This window comes from Solenopsis invicta, chromosome 10, assembly GCF_016802725.1.
Source record: "Solenopsis invicta isolate M01_SB chromosome 10, UNIL_Sinv_3.0, whole genome shotgun sequence".
NCBI lineage: Eukaryota > Metazoa > Arthropoda > Insecta > Hymenoptera > Formicidae > Solenopsis > Solenopsis invicta.
In genome coordinates this window covers 15,997,327-16,018,852 of record NC_052673.1, presented here as the reverse complement: position 1 = coordinate 16,018,852, position 21,526 = coordinate 15,997,327, and the positions used below count along the sequence as shown (strand labels likewise).

At 38.9% G+C, this 21,526-nt stretch overlaps 1 protein-coding gene across 4 annotated transcripts in view; it reads left to right on the top strand.

Annotated features, from left to right (window-relative positions):
- Nucleotides 1-358: 358 nt before the first annotated feature.
- LOC105197836 (spectrin beta chain, non-erythrocytic 5) overlaps nucleotides 359-21,526 on the top strand; it is a 61,712-nt gene continuing 40,544 nt past the window's right edge. For 2 of the 4 annotated variants that reach the window (XM_026131555.2, XM_026131554.2), the window contains exon 1: nucleotides 20,998-21,186. In XM_026131555.2, the coding sequence (XP_025987340.2) occupies nucleotides 21,162-21,186 (25 nt within the window). In that variant the 5' untranslated portion in view covers nucleotides 20,998-21,161. Of the gene's footprint in view, nucleotides 767-20,997; nucleotides 21,187-21,526 lie in introns of those variants that run through there. The other 2 variants (XM_026131556.2, XM_039453972.1) reach the window with 2 other exon arrangements.

The window sequence follows — 21,526 nt, the reverse complement described above, 5'->3', positions numbered from 1 at the left end:
AATATAAGCAAATATAATTACAATAGAAGTCAGTTTTAACACTAAATTGTAATTATTTGCCGCTCTCTTGCCAATTCAAATCTGGTTTTTATAAAAGAAAAGATAAAAATGAAAAAAAAATTAGCCCAAAATGTGCGATAAACAAAAGCCCAAGGATCCTGTAGCATATCACAAGCAGATACGATGAAACGTGTTTGCCACGTGGAGTGGGAAAACTCGTTCGCCCGGCGTAGAGGAGGGGGAAACTCGTTCGTCAGGCGGCAGAGTAGGGGAACCCGTTTTTTGATGGGGTGGGGAACGCGCGTCTGACGATGGAGAGAGGGAAAGAACGTCGAGGGCGAATGAAGTAAAGGGAAGGGCTGCGCGTGAAGCGGCCCGAAGCGAACGAGGAGCAAATCCGTGGCCGCTGAAGCATTGGCGCAGATCTCGGCTTGGTTTACGCCGGTTCACGCGGAAAGAGAGAACGCGAACTCTCCAACGGACGCTGAGGCGAGGCGTGCACGCACGCGCCGCTGACGTGCGTTTGCTCCTTCAAAATACATTCAAATATCTAAATAAAAAAAAAAAAAGGAAAACTTTCCGCAAGCAAACTGTGCGTGAGTGTACGATAACGAGAGAGAAATTTCGGAGTGCGTTTGGTTTTTCTTTTCTAGTGGATTTTTCTGGTGATTCACGGTGCCACGGTGGTTTCCCGGTACCGATTGAAGAGAGCCGTCGTCGCTCCGGTTTTCGGATAACTCGCGTACGTGCCACACAAGGGACGAAGGTGTGTATTACTATCGTATAAGCCAATGACTATTGCGACGATGATGACGATCTCAGGTTATCGGCTCCGCGGGTATTCGTATCCAGCCGATCGATCGTTCTCCAGGTCAAGCATCTAACTCGCACTCGTCCGCGCGGGCGTGCGTCTGTGGAATTTAAAGTTGCGAAATCGGCGAACGAGCAACCGGAACGAGTTTCACTCGCGAGAGCCGGTAGTAGCTGTACAAGCCGCTTTGCTTCTACCTGCCGAGAAAAATCGTGATGGATCCGCGCGATTGTGTATCCTAATCGGAATCCAATTAGGAACCGGTTTGCCGAAATGTCACGTGATTTTATTTATTGTTCCAAAACGTATGCGGCATGTGTAGAAAAAGCGAATACAACTAGGCTCCGAAGGGAATGCTTGGTACATAAATTTCTGAAATGACTGAGGAGTATTTGGGTCGCGATTCTTTGCGGTGGCAGGTTATCGCCGGTTAACCATTAATTGATTAAGGCATGTTGTTTATTGCATAGATAGCGTAAACTTTGTTCGTCATCTATATTGGTACTGTTGTACTAGCGAGTGATCGGAAATTTTTCAATTATCCCCCGCTTGTGAAATCTTAAAGATTGATCTACAACGTGCTTCTTGCTTTTTGCCTATCATCTTTTTACCTCTTCGCACATGATTTTATCAACAGTCGTGTTTCCAGGCACGTGTTTCTTGTCACTTTTGTAGTTCGTTAACTTTTATTTCGCCAATTTCGATAAAACAGTGCGCGAAGAGACCAATGGATAATGGGCAAAAAGCATGGAGTAAGAAACAAAAAGCACATTAGTAGATTAACCTTAATAAATACAAATATAAACTCACGAAGAAATTGATTCGTGGAACTGAATTGATAATTTTTGTATTCTATGTTATTTCATTGTCTTTTAGAACACTGAGAAAACAACAATGTTGTTAATTTGACCAAAATTTTCAATTTGATTGAATTTCTTCAGTTTAAGTATTTATGTATTTAAGTTAAATATATAAATGCTTGAAAATTCAAGTATTTTATGTATTTAAATCAAATACATAAACACTTAAACTGAAAAGAATTAATAGAGTTGAAAAATATAGTCAAATTAACAACTTTTTTCTCAATGAAGAGAAAAAGAAGTTTTCATAGTTAAAAATATATAATTATAAATATACATTTGTTGTTTAAACAACATTATTCATTATTGCATCATTATATTATGAGCATGAATATATCACACAATAAAAAACACAATCATTGCTCGATTCGAGCAACAATCGTCATTTATAAACAGATTCCAGTGATATAATTGGCTAAAACATGAAATAATTGTCTACACGGCTATTTTTCGTGGCAAATGTTGCAGTGATTTTAACCATCACCGGGAAAATCTATCGTGTTTTGACCAGCCACGCAACGTAATGTTTAACAATTTTCTGCGTTTAATTGATCGCTTTAATAGATGTCTCACTTATTTCACGTTCAAATCAACATGGCAGCATAGAGCATTACATAGAACATCAATATTTCACTATCCTAAAATCTATTTCGAGATTTTTCGAAAACACGTAATACTGAAACTACATTCTTTTCTATAGCTACATAATAGAATTTTATGTAAAGCATCTTTGACATAATAACTTTTCGGTACCTTGAGAATTTTATTCAACTTTTAAAAAGCGTATGCAAGAGCATGAGTTTCCTTTTTCTCCAGTCACGCTCAAATTTTTTGCCTGCAGCGTATTCTGTTATGACTACACTGAAAAAAAGACACTTAAAAATTTATTTGTACACTGAGAGTAAGATTACTAAATTTTAATAAATATTTATTCAAATAATACTAATGAAATATTTACTAAATATAAATATATATTTAATACAAGAACCACTAATTTAATTTAAGTATTATTTTTTTCTTATACACTAAATATTTATGTATCGTAAGTAAATATTTCATTAGTACTACTCGAATGAATTTATTAAAATTTAGGAAATTTTTCTCTCGCTTTAGAATATAAATTTATTTCGCTTAAATAAATCTTCAAATGCGAGATAAAATTCCATTCCTAGCAAATAAATCAATAAGAAAAATGAGATATATTTCATAGAAATATTTCGTCATCGCAATAAATTTTTTTTTAATCAATAAATATCGAAGAAAATGTCACAAGTAGTATTTTCTTTTGAATATTTCGATTTTTTTCTCAGTGTATGATAACTGTGAGTATATAAATATTTTGTCAACATTCTGCGCTGTAATAGCTTTGATAAAAATTCCATTACGTCACTCACAGTTTAAAATTAGTCAGTTCATAACTATTCATAATATATTACGCAAATGCATTTTCTTATGCATATTAAATTTAGTTGTAAGATGTACACAGCTATACAGAGCGAGCATATTAATCTGTGTGGCTTAAAGATAAAATTGTCATCTTATTTATCGTGACATAGAACGTTTGACACTTCTTTTTCGCTCTATACATCACATTAAACGGACATGACATTAAATAGCTCATTAATAATGATATCGTCCTTTCGATCAATTATCGAGGAACTTAATCGTAGGTAAATAAAGTGTAAGATACCCGGTAAACATTTCTGGAAAAGGAAGAATATTTGTCTCCTCGGCCAGACGATATCTCTTAAAGGACGGCGCGACGAACCGGACGGTAGTGGAATCTAGAAAAAAAATATACCGGTCCGCGAGTTTTCCTTTTCCTCACCTCGAACGAGTTCTCTCGACGGCGATTATAACGGGTGCGGATCTCGGCCTAGGTGTACGTGAAATTAGAGCGGTACTTCGATCCTTCCACGAACGGTATTCGCGTCGGTATCAACCTCCGGTGTGCGTTCCACAAGGAACAATGAGTGATGCAATTGCGAATTGCAGATATTCCGTAGGAAAGAAAGAGAGGGCATCGTCATGTAACGAAACCGTGCACCTGCGTAACTACAAGTGATTCATAGATTCATAGAGAGAGGAGAGAAGTGAAGGGAAGGGAAAGACAGTTAACGAACTATTGTATCCTCTAGACTCTTCCGAGTGAGGATTTCGGGCGTAGTATTCGCAAGAATTTTTTGCTCTCCCCCTCCCCCCTCCAAAAAAATCGAATAATCTGATTACAGAGGAATGTCAGAAATCATTTATCTTGCTACTTGTACATACGTAATGAGATGAATGAAATTGGTTAGCAAAAAATTACAAAAGCAATCTGCCACGGATCGTAATAGAGTATACGACTGACTCGAAAATAAATTCAAAGAACGTATTGAAACATTTAGGAGTCTAAAATCTGAGACATGCTAGAGAGACTTCAGGCCTGTGTACTTGAAACGTGAGGCTTGAAATTCGAGGCTTAAGAAAACTTGCAGGCTCTGAAAGTTGAAAAACTCAAGAGTCGAAACTCGAGTAAGAATAAGAGGGATGAAAATTGAAGGGCACAACCCGATAGCTGATTAGAGTATCGAGATCGACAGTCGAGAAACGAGAATTGAAAGTCCGTGGCTCGAGAGCTGAGAATATCGCGGGTGTTTGCGATTGGATTTATACGTCGAATTGCATGTAAACGTTATTAAACGGTTCTAACAGACCCCCTCCGGAATGCTTCTCCGTGCCCTATAATAAATATAGTGTATAATACCGTAATTCTCAATGGATCTTTTTTTCGCCAGCGACGCGCGTCTCCGCGCCGATGTTGTAACTCCGCTTCGGCCAAGGCGGAAGCTGTGTGCGTGCGGTAGCGTGCGTACTACCGAGCGGGAGTAATACACACAACGCATGTGTGCATGCGCTCGCGCGCGTAACCGCATGCCTGTGTTCCGTGGAGTTGCTGGACCGCTCTAGGAGCCTGTACTCACGGTGTGGCGCGGCGCGTCTCCCGCTCTTCCCTTCTCCCCGTCGGATCTGGAGTCGGAGATCCGGAGGGATCCTTGGCGAGACCTATACGGGGGCCCCGGGCTCCCGAGACGGGGCGGTCGACTCGGGTTACGCGGTCTTCAAGGCCCACGATCGACCCGAGCCACCGCCTTCCGTCAATCGACGCGATTGGCGCGAGCGAGGTTCGTTGAGGAGAGAAAAAAAAAAACTTTCGTGAACCGCCGCGGCTCTGTCTCGAATATTTCCCGAGGAGAAATTTTGCGGCGATGCGTTCGAATAGTTAACTGGCTTTCCGACTCCGCTTTCGCGCCTGTGTGCAATAAGCAGGGTGCGTCCTGGTTGCAAATTGCTTGTCTTGTGTTACTTTGAATTTTACGCCGCCGATCCATAAAATTAGACGTTTAATTTTATGGCTTACGACCGTCACGTTTATGTTTTTCAACTTTTACGCACGCGTACGTTTTGTGGTACATTTAAACGCAAATTTCAATATCCGCAATTTTTCAGGCACGCTACAATTAGATTTTTTTCTTCTTCTTCTTCTAAACCTAATATCATTCTCTTCTCGTGTTCACTTTCACATTCCGCGCATATCGAGGATAGTGGCTATGCCATTCCTATAAAGTTTGCATGCTTAGCTAGAAGTAAAATTGTTGATAAACACAACCGGGAGAGAGAGACAGGTATCAACGGTATTAGTTTTCTTATGTCGGATTCCAGACGCCAGAAAGGTCAAGCAAGCTATCGAGACTACTTTCAACGCGCACGCTGCAAACTATCGAGTTATCACTACCGTTTCTACTCTGTCCATCCTGTTGAAATCGCTTATATAACAACGTGTCGCGCGGTCATGAAGAATTCCGCGTTCGAATTTTAATTCAGGCAGCACACACACACTCTATTTCGCTACGGCCTCATTTTATTACAAAACTGTTATGAGATATGGTAACATTTGCACCTACGTCTCGTGGATTTCTCTATCTCGTGGTTCGTGATGACAAAAACTCCTTGCTGACACACACGGAAGTCGACGATATTGAATCAACAACGCGGCAGTACCAGCGCGCAATTAATTAATCAACGGTGCGATCAAGTTCATCAACGTAGAGCTATACGATTACATAATGGAATAATTCCGAATAGTCGCAATAGCTCGCCGTGACTGTGGTCGGAGGGATACCCGGCGGCGGCGACACGGAATTCCGAAGGATTCGAAAGCGACCGTAGTTCCATTAGACGTGCTGCACATTCCAAGAGGCACGATAAACTCGCGACCTCGCGAAACGACCATCGATCTCATCGAAACCTGCACGGAGGTTTCCAGGCATCAGGCATCGCCGGGAATTCAAGCGTGGTTCGTCGATTTTCACAATCACTCGCGCGATTAGGCAATCCAGGTGTTGCCTGCACATTCGAGGCCTCTGACTCTATATATTTCTCCTCGCTGTTGAAAGGCGAAGAAAAATGTTTGACATTGGTAATTTTATGCAACAGTGGACTTGGTTCTATACAATTAATCCGTGTATTATGCGGAGCGTGGAAATGCGCGTGACGTCTAACGATCGATTTTGATTGTTCCGAGTACGCCGGTGCCATAATTAAGAACGGTTACTTTCCAATTAATTTCCCATGCGCGTTAATTAATGCGGCTTCCCCTATCGCAAACGGGAACACGTGAACTAAGAAACTTTGGGTATAATTTACGAGTGCTCACATGTGGCAAGTATTTAATAATAAATTATATATACGTGAATGCTTTCACCTCTTTGGCAAGCCAAAGTGGCAAACCGTGCAGCAGGTCGCGGGGCGTTGTCGAAAAGGAAAAGAATTCGTTTCACGTAAGACGTTTACTTCCCGATACGTTATCATTCGCGGATTAAGTGAATTTATGACAAATTATCAGCGGCCTGTCGGTGCGGTTTTGTATCGGTGCACGCTGCGTTTGCACCAGCTGCGACGCCACAAAAAGAGATAAATTACAGTTACATTTATGCACTACGATAGTAAAGACTCTATCATAAAGAGAGATCATTTGCTATAACATTATGAGCATCAGAATTGAATGAACATGTAGAATTTCTTTCCGAGACGAGATCGTTGAATTTAATTTACTACGAAATTAGAATTCCAAGGATACCATTCTCTGAGCGTGCTATTGTGGCTCCCTGACTCGCGGGAATAATAATCTATCATTGAAAAGAAATATTTCTCATAAATAAAGGTCATAAGATAAGATACAAAGATTGAATTGAAAATAATAATGTCGTCAAGCTGCTTAACGAACCAGCACGGCATAAATTTCCGGGCTGAAATCGGAACCGGAAGGGTAACGTCGCACGGATCCCGGAGATTGTCCCCGATAGCGATCTATCAGGCTAATTAGCGACGGACCCTTTTCGACGTGACCCTTCGCGCACGGCGACGGAATACGGTATGAAGAAGCGACACGACGCTTTATTTGGCTCACGCGACAAGCAGGTTGATGCCATTCGCCGGCACGATGGTGAATGTAAAATCGTCAGAGACACATGCAGGAATGTAGATTTTTTTCTTCGCGGCTTTCTATCCGTTCGTGACGTCAAGCCGAGGATCGTTATTCGATGCATTGTAAACTATTGACCAAGTATAAACGCAATGAGAGAGAGAGAGAGAGAGAGAGAGAGAGAGAGAAATGAAGGAATAAATAAGAAGCTTATTATGCACTCGACAACATATTGCGACTGTCCGTCGCATTTTTGATGGCACATTCTTTACGCAATCGAAATATGGATGTCCGACGAACGGATCTCTAGACGCGCAGACGGCAGAATTGGCAGAATATAATGTTCCTTTGGCATTTAATCGCAAAAACTTGCTGCTCCATCGACAATTTTTTGCACACTATCATCGTGACGATGAAAGCACATGTGGTTCCCGTCTGTGCGTCTCGCCATCATAATTAGTATCACATGAAATCATTCATAATTACAATAAGATGCCAATTATCACAATGACCTCTCTTCAGATCCTTTAACGAATTTAGTATTTTTAGCGATTAAGAGCTTGGAGATAAAGTCGCCGTTAGACACGTGCGGAAATATATTTGTTATAAAATTTGATGCATTGAGAAAAAAATTTATGCAAATAAAAAAAATTCGTTTTACACGCTAAGAAAAATGTTTTGTTGTGACAACAAATAATTTGGTTAAAATATACCAAAACAAAATGTTTAGTTAATATAAAAAAAATATTTAGTCAACATTAACAAATATTTTTTTTCATTTACATGTATTTCGTAGAAGCGACCAAATTTTTTGTTGTATAAAATAAAATATTTTGTTAAAACATGCCTCGACTAAACAGCCTTTGCTGAAGGCACTACATTTTTTCCCCTAGTGCAGTCGTACGCAAACACATTCACTAAAATAAAGGAAAAATTTTTTTAGTATATTTTTAGTATATTTTTTTTAATTTTAGTAAATTTTTTTTTCTCAGTGTACTTGAGAAAATGAAAAATACTGAGCGTATTTCTATCGCGTTTGATTTGCACGAAGCGTACGTCGGAAAACCGTGTCCACGGTGCGATAAATGACCTTAAAAGATATAGCGAGGGGAGAAGAAGGGGACAAAGTTATAATAGCGATGAATAACGTGAGAGAAAACAGTGCGGCTGCGGAAGGAGAGAATAACCCACATTCCCGCCGCATATTTAGCGCTAAATGGGGCCGTATGAAAAACGCATTCAATGCAAACGCGGGATGGGAATCGGCGCCACGGCAGGCCGGGGAGCGACGATGAGAATAGGCGGGAACAGGTGGTTGATACGTGCGACCTAATCATAATTAACGATGCCACGTCGTTGACAAATCGACGAACGGCGACAAACTTCTCGGTATTTCTCGCGTGCCGCAATAAACTGGGGAATAAACGCGGCGACACGGCTGAGCGGCTGGATCGCGCTGCTGATGCTAATGCATAATTCAGACAATTTATATCGGTGTGCAATAAGTTAACGGTAACGGCTGTTGTCGATTGCGATCGGCTTAAACTGGAAGTACAAAACAGCATAGCAATAAACTGGAAGTACAAAACAGCATAACAATAAACTGGAAGTACAAAACAGCATAGCAATAAACTGGAAGTACAAAACAGCATAACAATAAAGTAAAGCTTAATAAAAGATCGAAAATGTGCTCGAAGAGTGTTAGCATTATAAATGGCAGTATATTTCGCTTCTGTTTTATTCTCTCCATTCGATTTTACTTCGACAAACATATCGAGGCTTTCATTGTTCCTGCGAGTAATTAGTGTTGAAAATTTACCTTCTGCTAGAACCTCGAGGAACACACTGCAAAGTCATATTCCTTGGTCAATTTGGAAAATAAACTTTATTTTGAGAGAATTTCAATCTGCGGCTTAGTGTTACATGAGAATATATAATTTCGAAAATTGGACATAGTTGCGTCACGTAATAGCTAACGGAAAGAGAAACGTCTTCGCGTTGATAAAAAAAAAATCTGTCGGTTAAAACGAAATGACTCGTGCGGTTTACATATCTCGTATAAATTATTTATAAGTTGATTTTAACGTGATTTATTATCATCAAAGCTCTTTTCCTCGGTGATGTAATACAACGATTGCGTGGATATATTGTGATTCATTTTTAACGTCGAACAGCCCAAAGTATCGATACCCTGTGAAACTGAAGCGCGTCTGAGACCAGAAATCATTGCCAAACACGCCGTGACGATGCAGGAAAGCGCATACTCGTAACTGTATCATCCCGTGGAATTGTTCGCATGCACGTAAAGCTAACGGTCCCGTCCGGATGCATCTCTCATTCTCTCCCTTTCTCTCTCCCGAACGACGATCGGTCGCGGAATGCGCATTGGCGCGTGCAGCCTTCTGCATTTCGTCCGGGGGAGATGTGTTTCGAGAGGGAATTAAGTCGACGGAGCGGAAACTTAAATCGATCGGCGCAGAAGTCCGCATCGATCACCTGCGGTAAATCGCTCGGATTCCTCGCGCCAGAATCGCGAGAATGCTTTTCTGCGAACGGTGAATCGCGCGATCGTCAATTGCTAGAAGCGCGATGCATAGACGAACGGACGCGACGTATTAGATGGGCACTTTAATGATTCCGTGATGAGTCTGAAGTGGATTTTATCCCGGCGAAAAAGTCAGATGGAAGATCACGCCGCTTATAAAGATATTTCGATCATCACGACGTTGCACGTTTCGACAACAGATAACGAAATGTAATTTTCGTAATTTCTATTAATACAATGATCTATCGTTTATAGCGAAAGTGTAGAGAATTCTATCTCACCGTAACATCGACGACTTTGCCGAGTCGTCGACGATTATTTCGGCAATCGCCTAGCGGTGCGCGGGTAATCGGCGATAAATCGAAATCGCCGGTAACGTATGTATATTTTGAAAGCGACTCTGAGGAAATTATGATGGATGCGTTACCGGGACGGGGCGCGTTTGTGTTTCTTACTTAATTAATTAAGAAAGCCGCGGGTTGCCGACCTCCGGCTTAGAAGCGTCTATTACACGCGTTACGGGGCGCGTACATACACACGTACGTGCATTACGCTCGCGCGCGCGTTACGTGCACGTACGGCTCCTCATCCGGCAGAATCGTTTTTACACGACGATACGATCTTCGTAGTATGCGCTCACTTTCACTCCAGTACCTAAGCACCCACACCGCATCGTTCGCAATAACGACGTTATTAGCTGTTTTTCTGCGTTTTCCTTCATACATCGATATCACTCATGGAGATAAATCGTCGCGAAAGGGAGAATATGATTATACGGACATCCATGATCGAGTGCGCGTATTTTAACGACGGGAATTGTAAAAAAAAAAGATTGCACCTATGATACTTGCGATGTGCTAAACAGCTTTTTGGATGGGAATAATTTAAAATAAATTATTGACAAACACCTGTATCACGATAGTTCGTTAGTCATCAATCTATCACCAATCAATAGATAGTACTTCATATAATTTGGCAACGTAACATAGAAATGTTACATTTCAGTAAATATTACGTCACGTCTCTTCCCATTCAGAAATTACAATCATCGCGTCTCTTCAACCGTAATGTTTTTTAATGATCGAGGGAGAAAGGGAAAAAGAGGAAGAAAGTATCTTATTTTAAACCTTACATTGAACTATCCGTATTTCATACGAGATAACGAATGATCACCGAGTTATCTAATCGTCAAAGTGAAGTTATAGCTTTCGATACAGATAGAGCAGCGTCATTAGTCTAATGAATGCTTTTAAATTAGAGGCTATTCATAGATGCCCGTGATGTGAGAAAACATATGCGTTTCTTCGTTAGTTCAGATTTCTATTAAGAAAGTGTTCCGTTAATTTCATGTTCTTCGCGACCTGCTTCCTCGGACAGATATGCAATTAAAGTTCAATGAAAGGCGGCGACGCGCGACGACGACGATGTAGCGTCGTCGCGTCGCGCCAAACTCGCGTCAATCCTTTTGCGAATTATCGATACGGTCGACGACATTTATTCGACGTGGCACTTTATTTTCATTGGACTTTAAATTATCTGTTTACGTTTAGTTCGCGACGCGTCTCCTTATCCCGCCCTATTGTATTCATATCGCTGAACAGAATTTCACGCCCGATATGCAGCTGCGATTCTGCCCGATGACGTCTTTTACGCGATTCTAAAATACGAAACGTCGGACATTGACAACAAATCGACCACAATTAATTCAAAGTGGCAAAAATTGTCTGGAGTAGAAAAATGATTCGTTTTGCGTTTAATTAGCAATTACAAGATTCTTTGTATCATTTTGCTAGTTTTTAAAAATTATAGTTTAAGAATCTAGCGAAAAGTAATTGGAAAGTTAATAATTTTAGTCATTATTAATTAGCTTCTATATTGAGAAAGTAGCTTCGTGTAACCGGCTTAAAAGTAATTAAGAAAGAGAGCGTCTACTTATCATTTTAGTCGGTGAGATAGTTGGTTAAAATTCATTGTATTTCTTTCTTTATTAAATATCTCCAAATTATTCTATCAAAGTATATCGTTAAATTCTGACCGACTCCAAACTTAGCGGTCCTACGATCGCGTGAGGAATGCGGACAAGCCTCTCTATATTTCATATCATAAATACCTTAAGGTCGTACCTGCCGTAACTTTACGAATTTCGCTTACGGACATACTTATTTCATGCGATGAAGCATTAAACCCCCGCCCCGAGGGGACAATAGGGCGGTAAATATAGTCTCGTCGAACAGGTATTAGATGGTGCGCGCATAATGGAGGAAGAGGGAAGACGAATGTGGCACGTGGGAGTATAAAGGCCATTAAGTCGAAATTTACAAAGGACACCCTGTGCTGGCGCGCGTTCCCGCGTGTGTCTCATGTGCAGCACTTGAGATACCGCGGCTAGATACCGCGTTGCATTGTGTTGTACAGCATTTTCGTGAAATAACACCTCCCATTCATGTCGGCCAGCTAGCCCCGTCGACCCACCGTCAGTAACCTGTTTCCGTACTACATATCACGTAACAGCGTATTAGCTCTCTTTGGCTCTCTTCTTTCGCTCTATCCTCTTCGCGAACGGCTACTCGAACATGTTTAAAGCAAATTAAAAGACTTGTTTGTTAATTAATGAAAAAAGAAAAACAGCAACAGTCGCAACATCGTATCAAGTGGTTTCCTTCTGATGGAAATTATTGTTAATATTTTTCTCACTCCTCCAACTGAAACGATTTACAGTATAATTTGCAGTAAGAAGTTCCTAACGAAAACGTACAATCAAGCCGTAGCGCATATAAATTATGTAATTGATACAGACTGCATCGGATGCATGCCGTCCGTCTTATTAAGAAAAAAGGAGATATGTTAATCAATTCTGTGTTCATTCCGCTCGTTAAGCATCGCGGTAATTGACCGGTTCAAACGCGCCTCTGATAGCACACACAGGAACCTTAAATCCAGCAATACTTGGTTGCTCAATGCGTTTCGTGAAAGCTATGATTCTTAACGCCTGCAGGAAACGTTACCAATGATTCATTCACACGCCGTAATAGGTCGTCTAGGGAGAAGTCGTTCGCCGTAGTAATTACAGTTAATCGTCGCCGTAAATTCGAATCGAATAACGTTACGTCCCCCATAACGTTGTATCCCGTGATGCTTACGAAACGCGTTGCGTATCTCGTTTACAAAATGAAAAAATAAAAAGAAGAATGAAGCAGAAGTTGCCCCCGCGGTTGCCGTAATATCGCTACTTTTAGAATTTCTAATAGATCATTATTTCAAGCAAAATTACCACACTCGGCAATTAAATAAGAACGGAAAAGGGACGTGATACTTTTACGGAATCAACTCCGTAACAGTTGTTATTCTCGAACGTAAGTTGCAGCTCACGGAAAATTTATTATTATTTTTTAAATAACAATGTCAATTGCGTTATATAACGTCGAATCAATTGGAGAGGGGAAAGGGAAACTGAGCAAGGTAATGAAATCTTTGCCAAGTTAATCCGTAGATAAAGATTCCATTCGCAATATTAGATCTCATTATCTGACCATCGATTTAATCCAAAGCCGGCAGTCGTAAACATATGTATACGGAAGATTGCACATTCCATTTTTATATGGCGACCTTTCCTCTTATTCAACGTGGCAACTTTTGCCGGTTTCCGTGCAGGAAACGTCGTCGCAAAAGTGCACGATTCGTGCCGTGCCGTTAAGAACTTGTTCCGCGTGTAATCCGCGCGTTGGGTTTGTGTGTATTAAGCGATTACGTTACTGCATCGTGAAATTAACAAGTTATTAACGCGACGTCGACCAGTCGCCGGCCGGCCGGTGGTGTTTGCGCGAAAAAGGAAATCGCTGTTCGCCACATTTATGCACGTGTCCGATGCATAAATTCTGCTGCATCGACACCGAAATCGCGATGACCAGACGTAAAACCTCTAACAGCATGACTTTTAATCTTAGATAATATATTCCTTATGACGTATAAAAGTACGAAAAAATGTACATGTATAAAATATTATAAAATATTGTGCAAGTAAATATTTTTGATCTAGAAAAAAAAAAATAAAAAAATTTAATAACGTGACGTTTCTCGTTCAACTTAGAACTGTGTTTTAAGACTGAAAATTTATTTTGCGCGCAATTTCGCAAACTTGAAAAGGTATATAAAATTACACGATAAATATATCAATCAGCATCTAAGATCTAGCTACCGATAAGGCGATTTCGATTGTTTATATTGCGTCTTCACGTATCAGTCAAAGTTTCCTGTGTATAAAAATATGATTTTTAAAATTCAATTTTTCCAAACAATATTTTTACTTCTAAAACTGTATATGTGATATGTAGCACATACATTCGTTTGAAACATATTAACGAATTTCGAAATTTAACGCTAATTTTTTAAGACAATCTTGAGATTTCTAATTTTACCTACTCGATGTAAAAATCGAATAATTTTAGCCTCTACGTGGCCTATTTAATTCATATCTGTTGCATTACGTAAAATAGGAACGAAATACGATCGATATGGACATCGGGTCGACGGGTCTTTAAAACAATTATCTCTTCTTGTTTTTACTGATCGCCGTAATAAGTATTTCCTGCATCCACAACAGCGGCTGCTTTGTCTCCGCCGCATCACCGTGGTGCGCGCAGAATGTGGAGATTGCGGGGCCGGCAATAAACGAGTCGTTGTGCAAATGTTACGGCAATTACGCGGTGATTGCCGCGATTTTCTATTGAGGAGTGATACGCGATAATAGATATTGCAAAGTAGGACAAAACTTCTTGGAAAAGAATAAAGGTTAATTTACAGTGTGCTCTTTGCTTCCTGTTTTTTTTTTCTTCTTTTTACTTTTTGCCTCTTCGTGCACTGTTTTATCTAAATTGGCAAGATAAAAATTAACGAACTCCAAAAGAGACAAGAACCACGATTGTTGATAAAATAATGCGCGAAAAGGCAAAAAGAAACAAAAAACAAAGAACATATTAAGATTAACTTTAAAGGAAGAATCGCGTCATCCTGTATTGCAAAAAATATTTCATCACTACGTTGCTGAAGTTTTTTACGAACCCTAAGTAAAATATCTTTTTAAATGTCATTCAGTTATGCGTACTTAAAGGATCGTAAGTTTTTTGCATTTTTTTGTTCAATTTGGCATTATCCGTTTTAAAACCCTGCAATTACTGATGATAGATGAGCTTAGAAATAAACCAAAAGTTAATCTTCAGTTGCACGCAATATGACATGATAAGATCGTATCGAGATAATGTATCAATATCAGATAGTAAAGGCAAACAAACAGATAAATTGAAAAATAATAAATATTTTGAATTTTTTACGTTTTTTGTCACATTCGAGTATTCGTCGCAATACGGGTTGAAGCGCATTCTTTTAGTTTCGCCAACTGCTTACGGAGAAACATCGCGCAGAGGTTCGCGACCCGTTCGTAATGGCGAATGGGATGCCGGCGTGTGCTTGTTTACCGGATATATTTAAAACGTCTCTTAATTAGGCGGAATAAAGTAGACTTATTGGGGTCAATTCCAGTCCCGAATTTCACCAACAATTGATAAGTGGAAGATCGTTTCGACCTTGTACGATGATGTTACTCCCGCACCTTAATGAACGTTGAACAGCAATTAAACGCGATTTTGATGAGAAACAAAAATCATTGCTCAAGAGATCGATCGTATCGACGTGCAATTATATGCGCGGTATTTCATCGTTAATAAAAGCCTGTCAATTCATGTGATGCAACCCTTTCGAGATTAATTAGGACATTATCACGGGCTGAGAATATGTCCATCACCACTATCGTATCAAAGTAAAAATTTAATTAAAGCTTAATTAAAGTTATAATAAAGAGTACAAAATCGTATCGTGCTTAATTATTGAAATATTTGTGGGCACTGATTTAATGTGATCTCTGTGTATCTCATTTTTCAATTAATATTTATGTTAGTCTGAATAAATTTTTATCTTCAGTTGCGCTTAGCTGATTTAACATAATTTTTTTTTTTATATTATTTGATGTACTTTATTTTTATACAAAAATATCTGGCAAAGTCGTATTTTTGTATTATTTGTTTAACATAAATTTATGTTGTATTTTTGTATATTATACCAATTATCCTTTTCGTTAAGAACAAGATTTCGTAGTAATATGACAACTGAAAATGCTCCAATCGTCTGTTCGTTGTCGAAACACGCAAGATAAATATTTAGAGACAGGAGGATGTGCGTGTCGTCGTAGTCGTCATATCCTTACGTCTCGTAAACGTTTGGCCATTGGACAAACGGAAACCGACCGAACCGAAGTACCGGCAATATCATCGGTAATGTTAAGTCATCGTAAAGATATTTATACAGTCTTACGTAATATTTGTCTTGCGAGATAAAGTTAAACTTTATCCTCTATCTAATCGATGTCTGAGTAATTGCAGAACGTATAAATTACATTCTTGCACTCTCATGCGAATGAAAGTATATAGATCGTTACTTTGGCAAACAAAACACAAAAAAAAACGTGTTATATATTGAACAGTTTTACGGTCCGTCTACATAAATGGCACATGCAGTTTGCAAACGCGAACGCGATAACCAAAATTGGTATTATTGTTGCTTCTGATCGGTTATTGCGTCTACGTTTGCGAATTGCGTTTTGCATGACTTATGTAGACAGGTCATTAAGATAAACGTGACCGGACATGTCTCTATATCTGGACACTTGCACAAAAACTTATTAATCTGAAATGCTTTTCTTATGATATTAAAATTTAATTGTAATTTTTAAGTGTATTTGTAATTTTAACTATAAATATTTAAATAAATTATAAATATTTAATAATATTTAAAAATATTAAATTTTAACAATAATATTTGAAAAATACAATTAAATTTTAATATTATGGTAAAAGCATTTGAAATTAATAATAATGAATAAATAATAAAGTTATTGTAAGCATTCGAATATAAATCCGGTCATTGGAACGTTTTACCTTATGAAATTTTCAGAATCGGCTTATGAATCTCAAATGGACGTTTGATCTCGCGGCGATATTATCTAAACGAAATAAATCGTTACTCAATTTACGGCTTTTGAACACCCATAATCTGTTATCACCACTTATCAAAACGATTTCACATTCCATTTCGACGGGCCGCGATGGATAAAGTGTCCGCGAAATTAATTTCTCAGCCATAAAAAAAAAAAATAAGACGTGCATTCTGTTCGCGAATGGAATAATTTTCTCGTAAATTATCGCTACGTCTGAAAATTTATGCGAAGATTACAATCGCCATTAAAAGCAGATTTCGAGTGTGCCGCGGTGACGTCTTAATAGCGACGAATCCCGCCGATGATCAGCAATTTTATTGCGCAAATCTGGATTCGGATGAGTGTGCAAGTCTCAAGTCAAGTAACGCAATGCGTTCCGCGATCTAATGGCTGAGTCATTTGAGCGTTTTCGAACTCTTAGAAGAGCTGCGCTAAGGCCGTTACGCTAAGGCCGTTATGCGTCGGCACGAGCTCACATATGGCTTCGCGTTCGTAAGATCGAGCATTCGTAAGATACTGCAGAACAATAAAATAAATCATCGAGTTCTTTTCAAGGAACCCGATCACTCTTGCACCGAGGTCAATTTGACGACGACAGCGTTAGCAATCTTCGACTTTTGTAAACGATTGGAAAGGATATTTCTCAATCAAACTTCAATGCAAATCTACGCTAATCCACAGATGGATAACAGCCTTGCAATTGCGGATTGATATCATTTTCTAATAACCGTCCGTGTGTGCTTTCGCCTAATTACTTCGCGAGCAATCGGCATAATTTCCTGCAGTTTCGCTTTGATTCGCCAACCGTGAAATATCAGGACGAGTGGTGATTGCTCAAATCGATCCGAGAGCGATCGATAAACTATTGACAAATGTTTATGTATCCATTTATGATGTTTTTTTTATGTCGAAATTGCTTTCATTCGGGAGATCAGAGTTTTGCGAAGTGAAATTGAATTACTTACTTTCGGAGCACCGAGTGAAATGTCGCGTTTCAGTTCTTATGACGATTAGTATAATTAAGTTCGTGTAAGTTTTTTTTTTTAGAAATTGAGACAGGTGTAGATAGAAATCGCGAATTGAATACACAACGGCAAATGACACGAGAAATCATGTGTGACATTTCACAAGGAGTTTTGCACACGCGCTCATAACGAGATATAGGAATGTATGTAGCCATTGTGGAATGTTCAACAAAAGATTATACATTTCACAGGATATAATACACGTGTGTAATCATATATTAAAAGGTCTTTCTGCAGGCGTAGAAAAATGTTTCTCGTCCATCACCGTATTCGCTCCCAAGGTGTTACGCATAATTGTTAAGTGGAGATGATTCAACAAGCTTCGTCATTTGCGAAGGAGGAGCGGCGCGTAATAGGAAAAATATGCACTCTCTGCGTCGCGTATAACCCGTTCTGTTTTAGATAACAAACGCAAATTGCGGAAGTGTATATTAATTTTGTTACTAAATAACTTAACGCAATTTTAATTCTAATTTTATCGCGATTTTGCGCGATAGTTAATCGTACGATTGTCGCTTCGATCTCTCGCAAAGTCGAATCACACGCGGGTCGTTGAATAGTTTTAACGTCGCAATAAACGCTTGAAAAATGGCCCCGGTCCATTCTCACATGTCACAGACCAAATATAGTCGTGCCGTCACCATCATCATTTGAACTTCGAAGCTGTTATTGCGTTTATTTTCTTGCACGTACACTCGATACGACGGAATGTGTATCAGATAGTTTGGGTTATCAATAGAGAGGAATGTCGCGACGCAACGGTAAATGATTATTACGTGACGTACTGTTACTTCGATAATTCAATTGGCGATTAGGTTGACATTTGATTTCAGTTGTTCGACGATCGCTAAAATTATGCGTGTCTCATGGTTTCTTTCATTTATTTATTATGCGCGGGCCGCTAATTAAATTACCATTATTTTCTCGTAAACGTTATTCACAAAATGATTAATTCTCCGGAGTAAATCATTAATTACATCTTGCGAGTTCGTGTTGCTTATCAGGTGCATAATTCGCATTCTTTATCGGATGCCACACTTTAAAACGGTTCTTTAATCGAAACGAGGCACTTCTGGAAATTCCAAATGTAATCACTTAATTACATGGACGTATTAAATCATGCTTTCGAGCGATTAAATTTTTTTCGTCCCAACGAAATGAGAAGATGACGATCGAGTATCGCTATAAATTCTACACGGTACGGCTGTCACTAAACTTGCTTCTGCCTCAGTTACAAACGCGCGGTATGACGATATGGAAATGAATTAATGTTTGCCTCAGCTATCAGTGTCAACAGAACGAGCTGGCACTTTCCAGGCAGGACGAGTGCCGATAATAATACGGCTCCGATTTCACCTGGTCCGCTAGTCTTGCAGCTCCTCTCTCGGCTCTTTCGGTGCGTTCACCGTATTTCCGGTGCAATTCCGCGCTTCCTGCCGGCAACAACAATGCCCTTTCGAACAGCATCGGTATCTTCCCCGGTATCGCACACACGTTCGATTTCTAGAGCGTTTCGAGTCGATCCGGGAATACTATTTCAAGCTAAATTTAGAAATGCCGCGGAAATTTTTTGCATACCGTTGTATTGTTCCGCAGTAAACCGTCTGTTTTCAAGGTTACAAAAATATCCTCTGTTAATTATAAAGCGCAAGAGCGTTAAAATAATCTGCTTTGATTTTCAAATTTTACGTAACATGCAATATTACTTTCATTTCTTGCATCATCATCATTATTCTTTACCAATTTTTCTTTACTTCCCATTTTTAAAGTCTAATCTAATCTAACTTCTTAATAAATCAGTAATAAATCAATCTTTGCGTTTCTGTAATATCAGTTTTATTCGTTCGATAATGTCAATTTTATTCGCTTCATTGGCGCAATTTCGAGTTGACAGAGTCGCACATTGTGCGAAGATACCTCCTGGTCAAAAACCCGACCCCACTTCAGCACAATCGCCGTATTTCCGCTGCGATTCCGCGCTTCCTGCCGCATTGACGGCTCCATGCGATTAAAGGGCGATATTTCATTATCTTGTCGGTAATATCGGCATCATTGATCGTCTCCGGATTATAATTTACGACTTGTCGTCATCATCCGCGACAATCTAAATTCACCGTTTACTTTCCGCAAAAATTCAAGGTTATACTGAGACAACCTTTAACGGAAACATGAAACTGGATTCACGTTTTTCTCTCAAGACTCATTATTATTCTCCTTGAAATAAGATTCACACAAAGGCTTACGCAATCATGAGAGAAATTTTTTGCAATTTATTGAGCTTAGATATGTACGCAAATTTTGAAAAGTTTACCAACCTGTTCAAATTTACCTTAAAACATTGAATTTGTATCTGTATCTATGTGTTAATTATTTCGAAAAATCTAAACTCTAAAAAACATTTTTTTTTTACAAAAAATGTAGTACAAATATAATTATTCAGTGAAAAACGTAGAACAGAAAAAAAAGAGAACCGTCGTAACAAGAGATTATAGTCTAAAATAGTAAAAGTATTTCTAAAAAAAATCCTTAAAAATGGAACCAAGTAGGTCCTTGATGATTCACATATACTTCAACTTACATTATTTCGCACGGACTCCTGTTGGAATCAAATTTGATGCCGCGTTTATCGTTGCATACGTGTCACTTATAAACATTTCATAAAAGGTATCCCCTTAACGATGTACTCTTTAGTTTAAAAAGCTTGGATTAAGTTCCACGTATCCTATCTGATTTTATGCGCGGCATCGCATCCTTTACTCCGTCTGTTTTATCCTTTTACATTTTTCTTACGTCTCTTACGTTTTATATCGTTACTATAATTTTTTACAATCTTTATTATAATCTTTTTATTGTAATAAAATTTTATTGTTACAAAATCCCACATGTAAGTACAGAAGTACTTAAAAATTCAAGCAAACTGTAATATCGTTTTAATATCATACACTATAATATCTTATCACGATCTACGATATGTCTCTGTTCACTATTTCATAACGCACGAATGAATAATCGAACTTTGTAGTTAGAGTTCTTCATAGACAGCATAGACTCGAGTTCAATTATTAACTTTTTGTTGTCCGTTTGCTCTACTAGTTGTTTTATTCTTACTGCGGAGTCTCTTTTCTGGTATGTTCCTACGCCTATGCGTTATCACACACGTATAAGTGTACTTAGCTTCTGCTACATAAATAAGCTGGCCGACATAATACACATGCAATACGTGATAAGAGTCCTGTCAGTGGTCTTCGACTGGTAACTGAATCAGTTGGGTGTCACCGCTCGTTTGCGCCTCACCTTGCGTATATTTTGCCAGTGTTTCATCGATTTACCGTAAAAAATCGACGATGCGAATCGTGCCGCCGAGCGGAAGGACGTGATAAGAGGATAATATCTCGTGTGTGAAAGCATCTTATGGCGTACAATAATCATTATCCTGGTAAATATACAAGATGAAAAATGTTGTTGTCTGGTGCTCCCAACATCTCTTGTATGTGTTCTACATATATATATTTTTTATATTTTTTTTTGTTACGTAATTAGCTTGCGTAATGGAAATTGAAACGTGGCTAGTCATTATATACAATTAGTCTTGTCTACTGTCTAATTGTAATTTAATGTCTACAGTGTTAGGGATAATTTCATAATAACCCCACCTGTCTATCGTTTTATCTCCGCAGATAAGACAAGTCGGGCGGAAACTTTGATCTACCATTCGCCTTGATAAATTAATAATCTATTATCAAATTTATATTCAGATCGTTGGCAGTTAAGCCGTT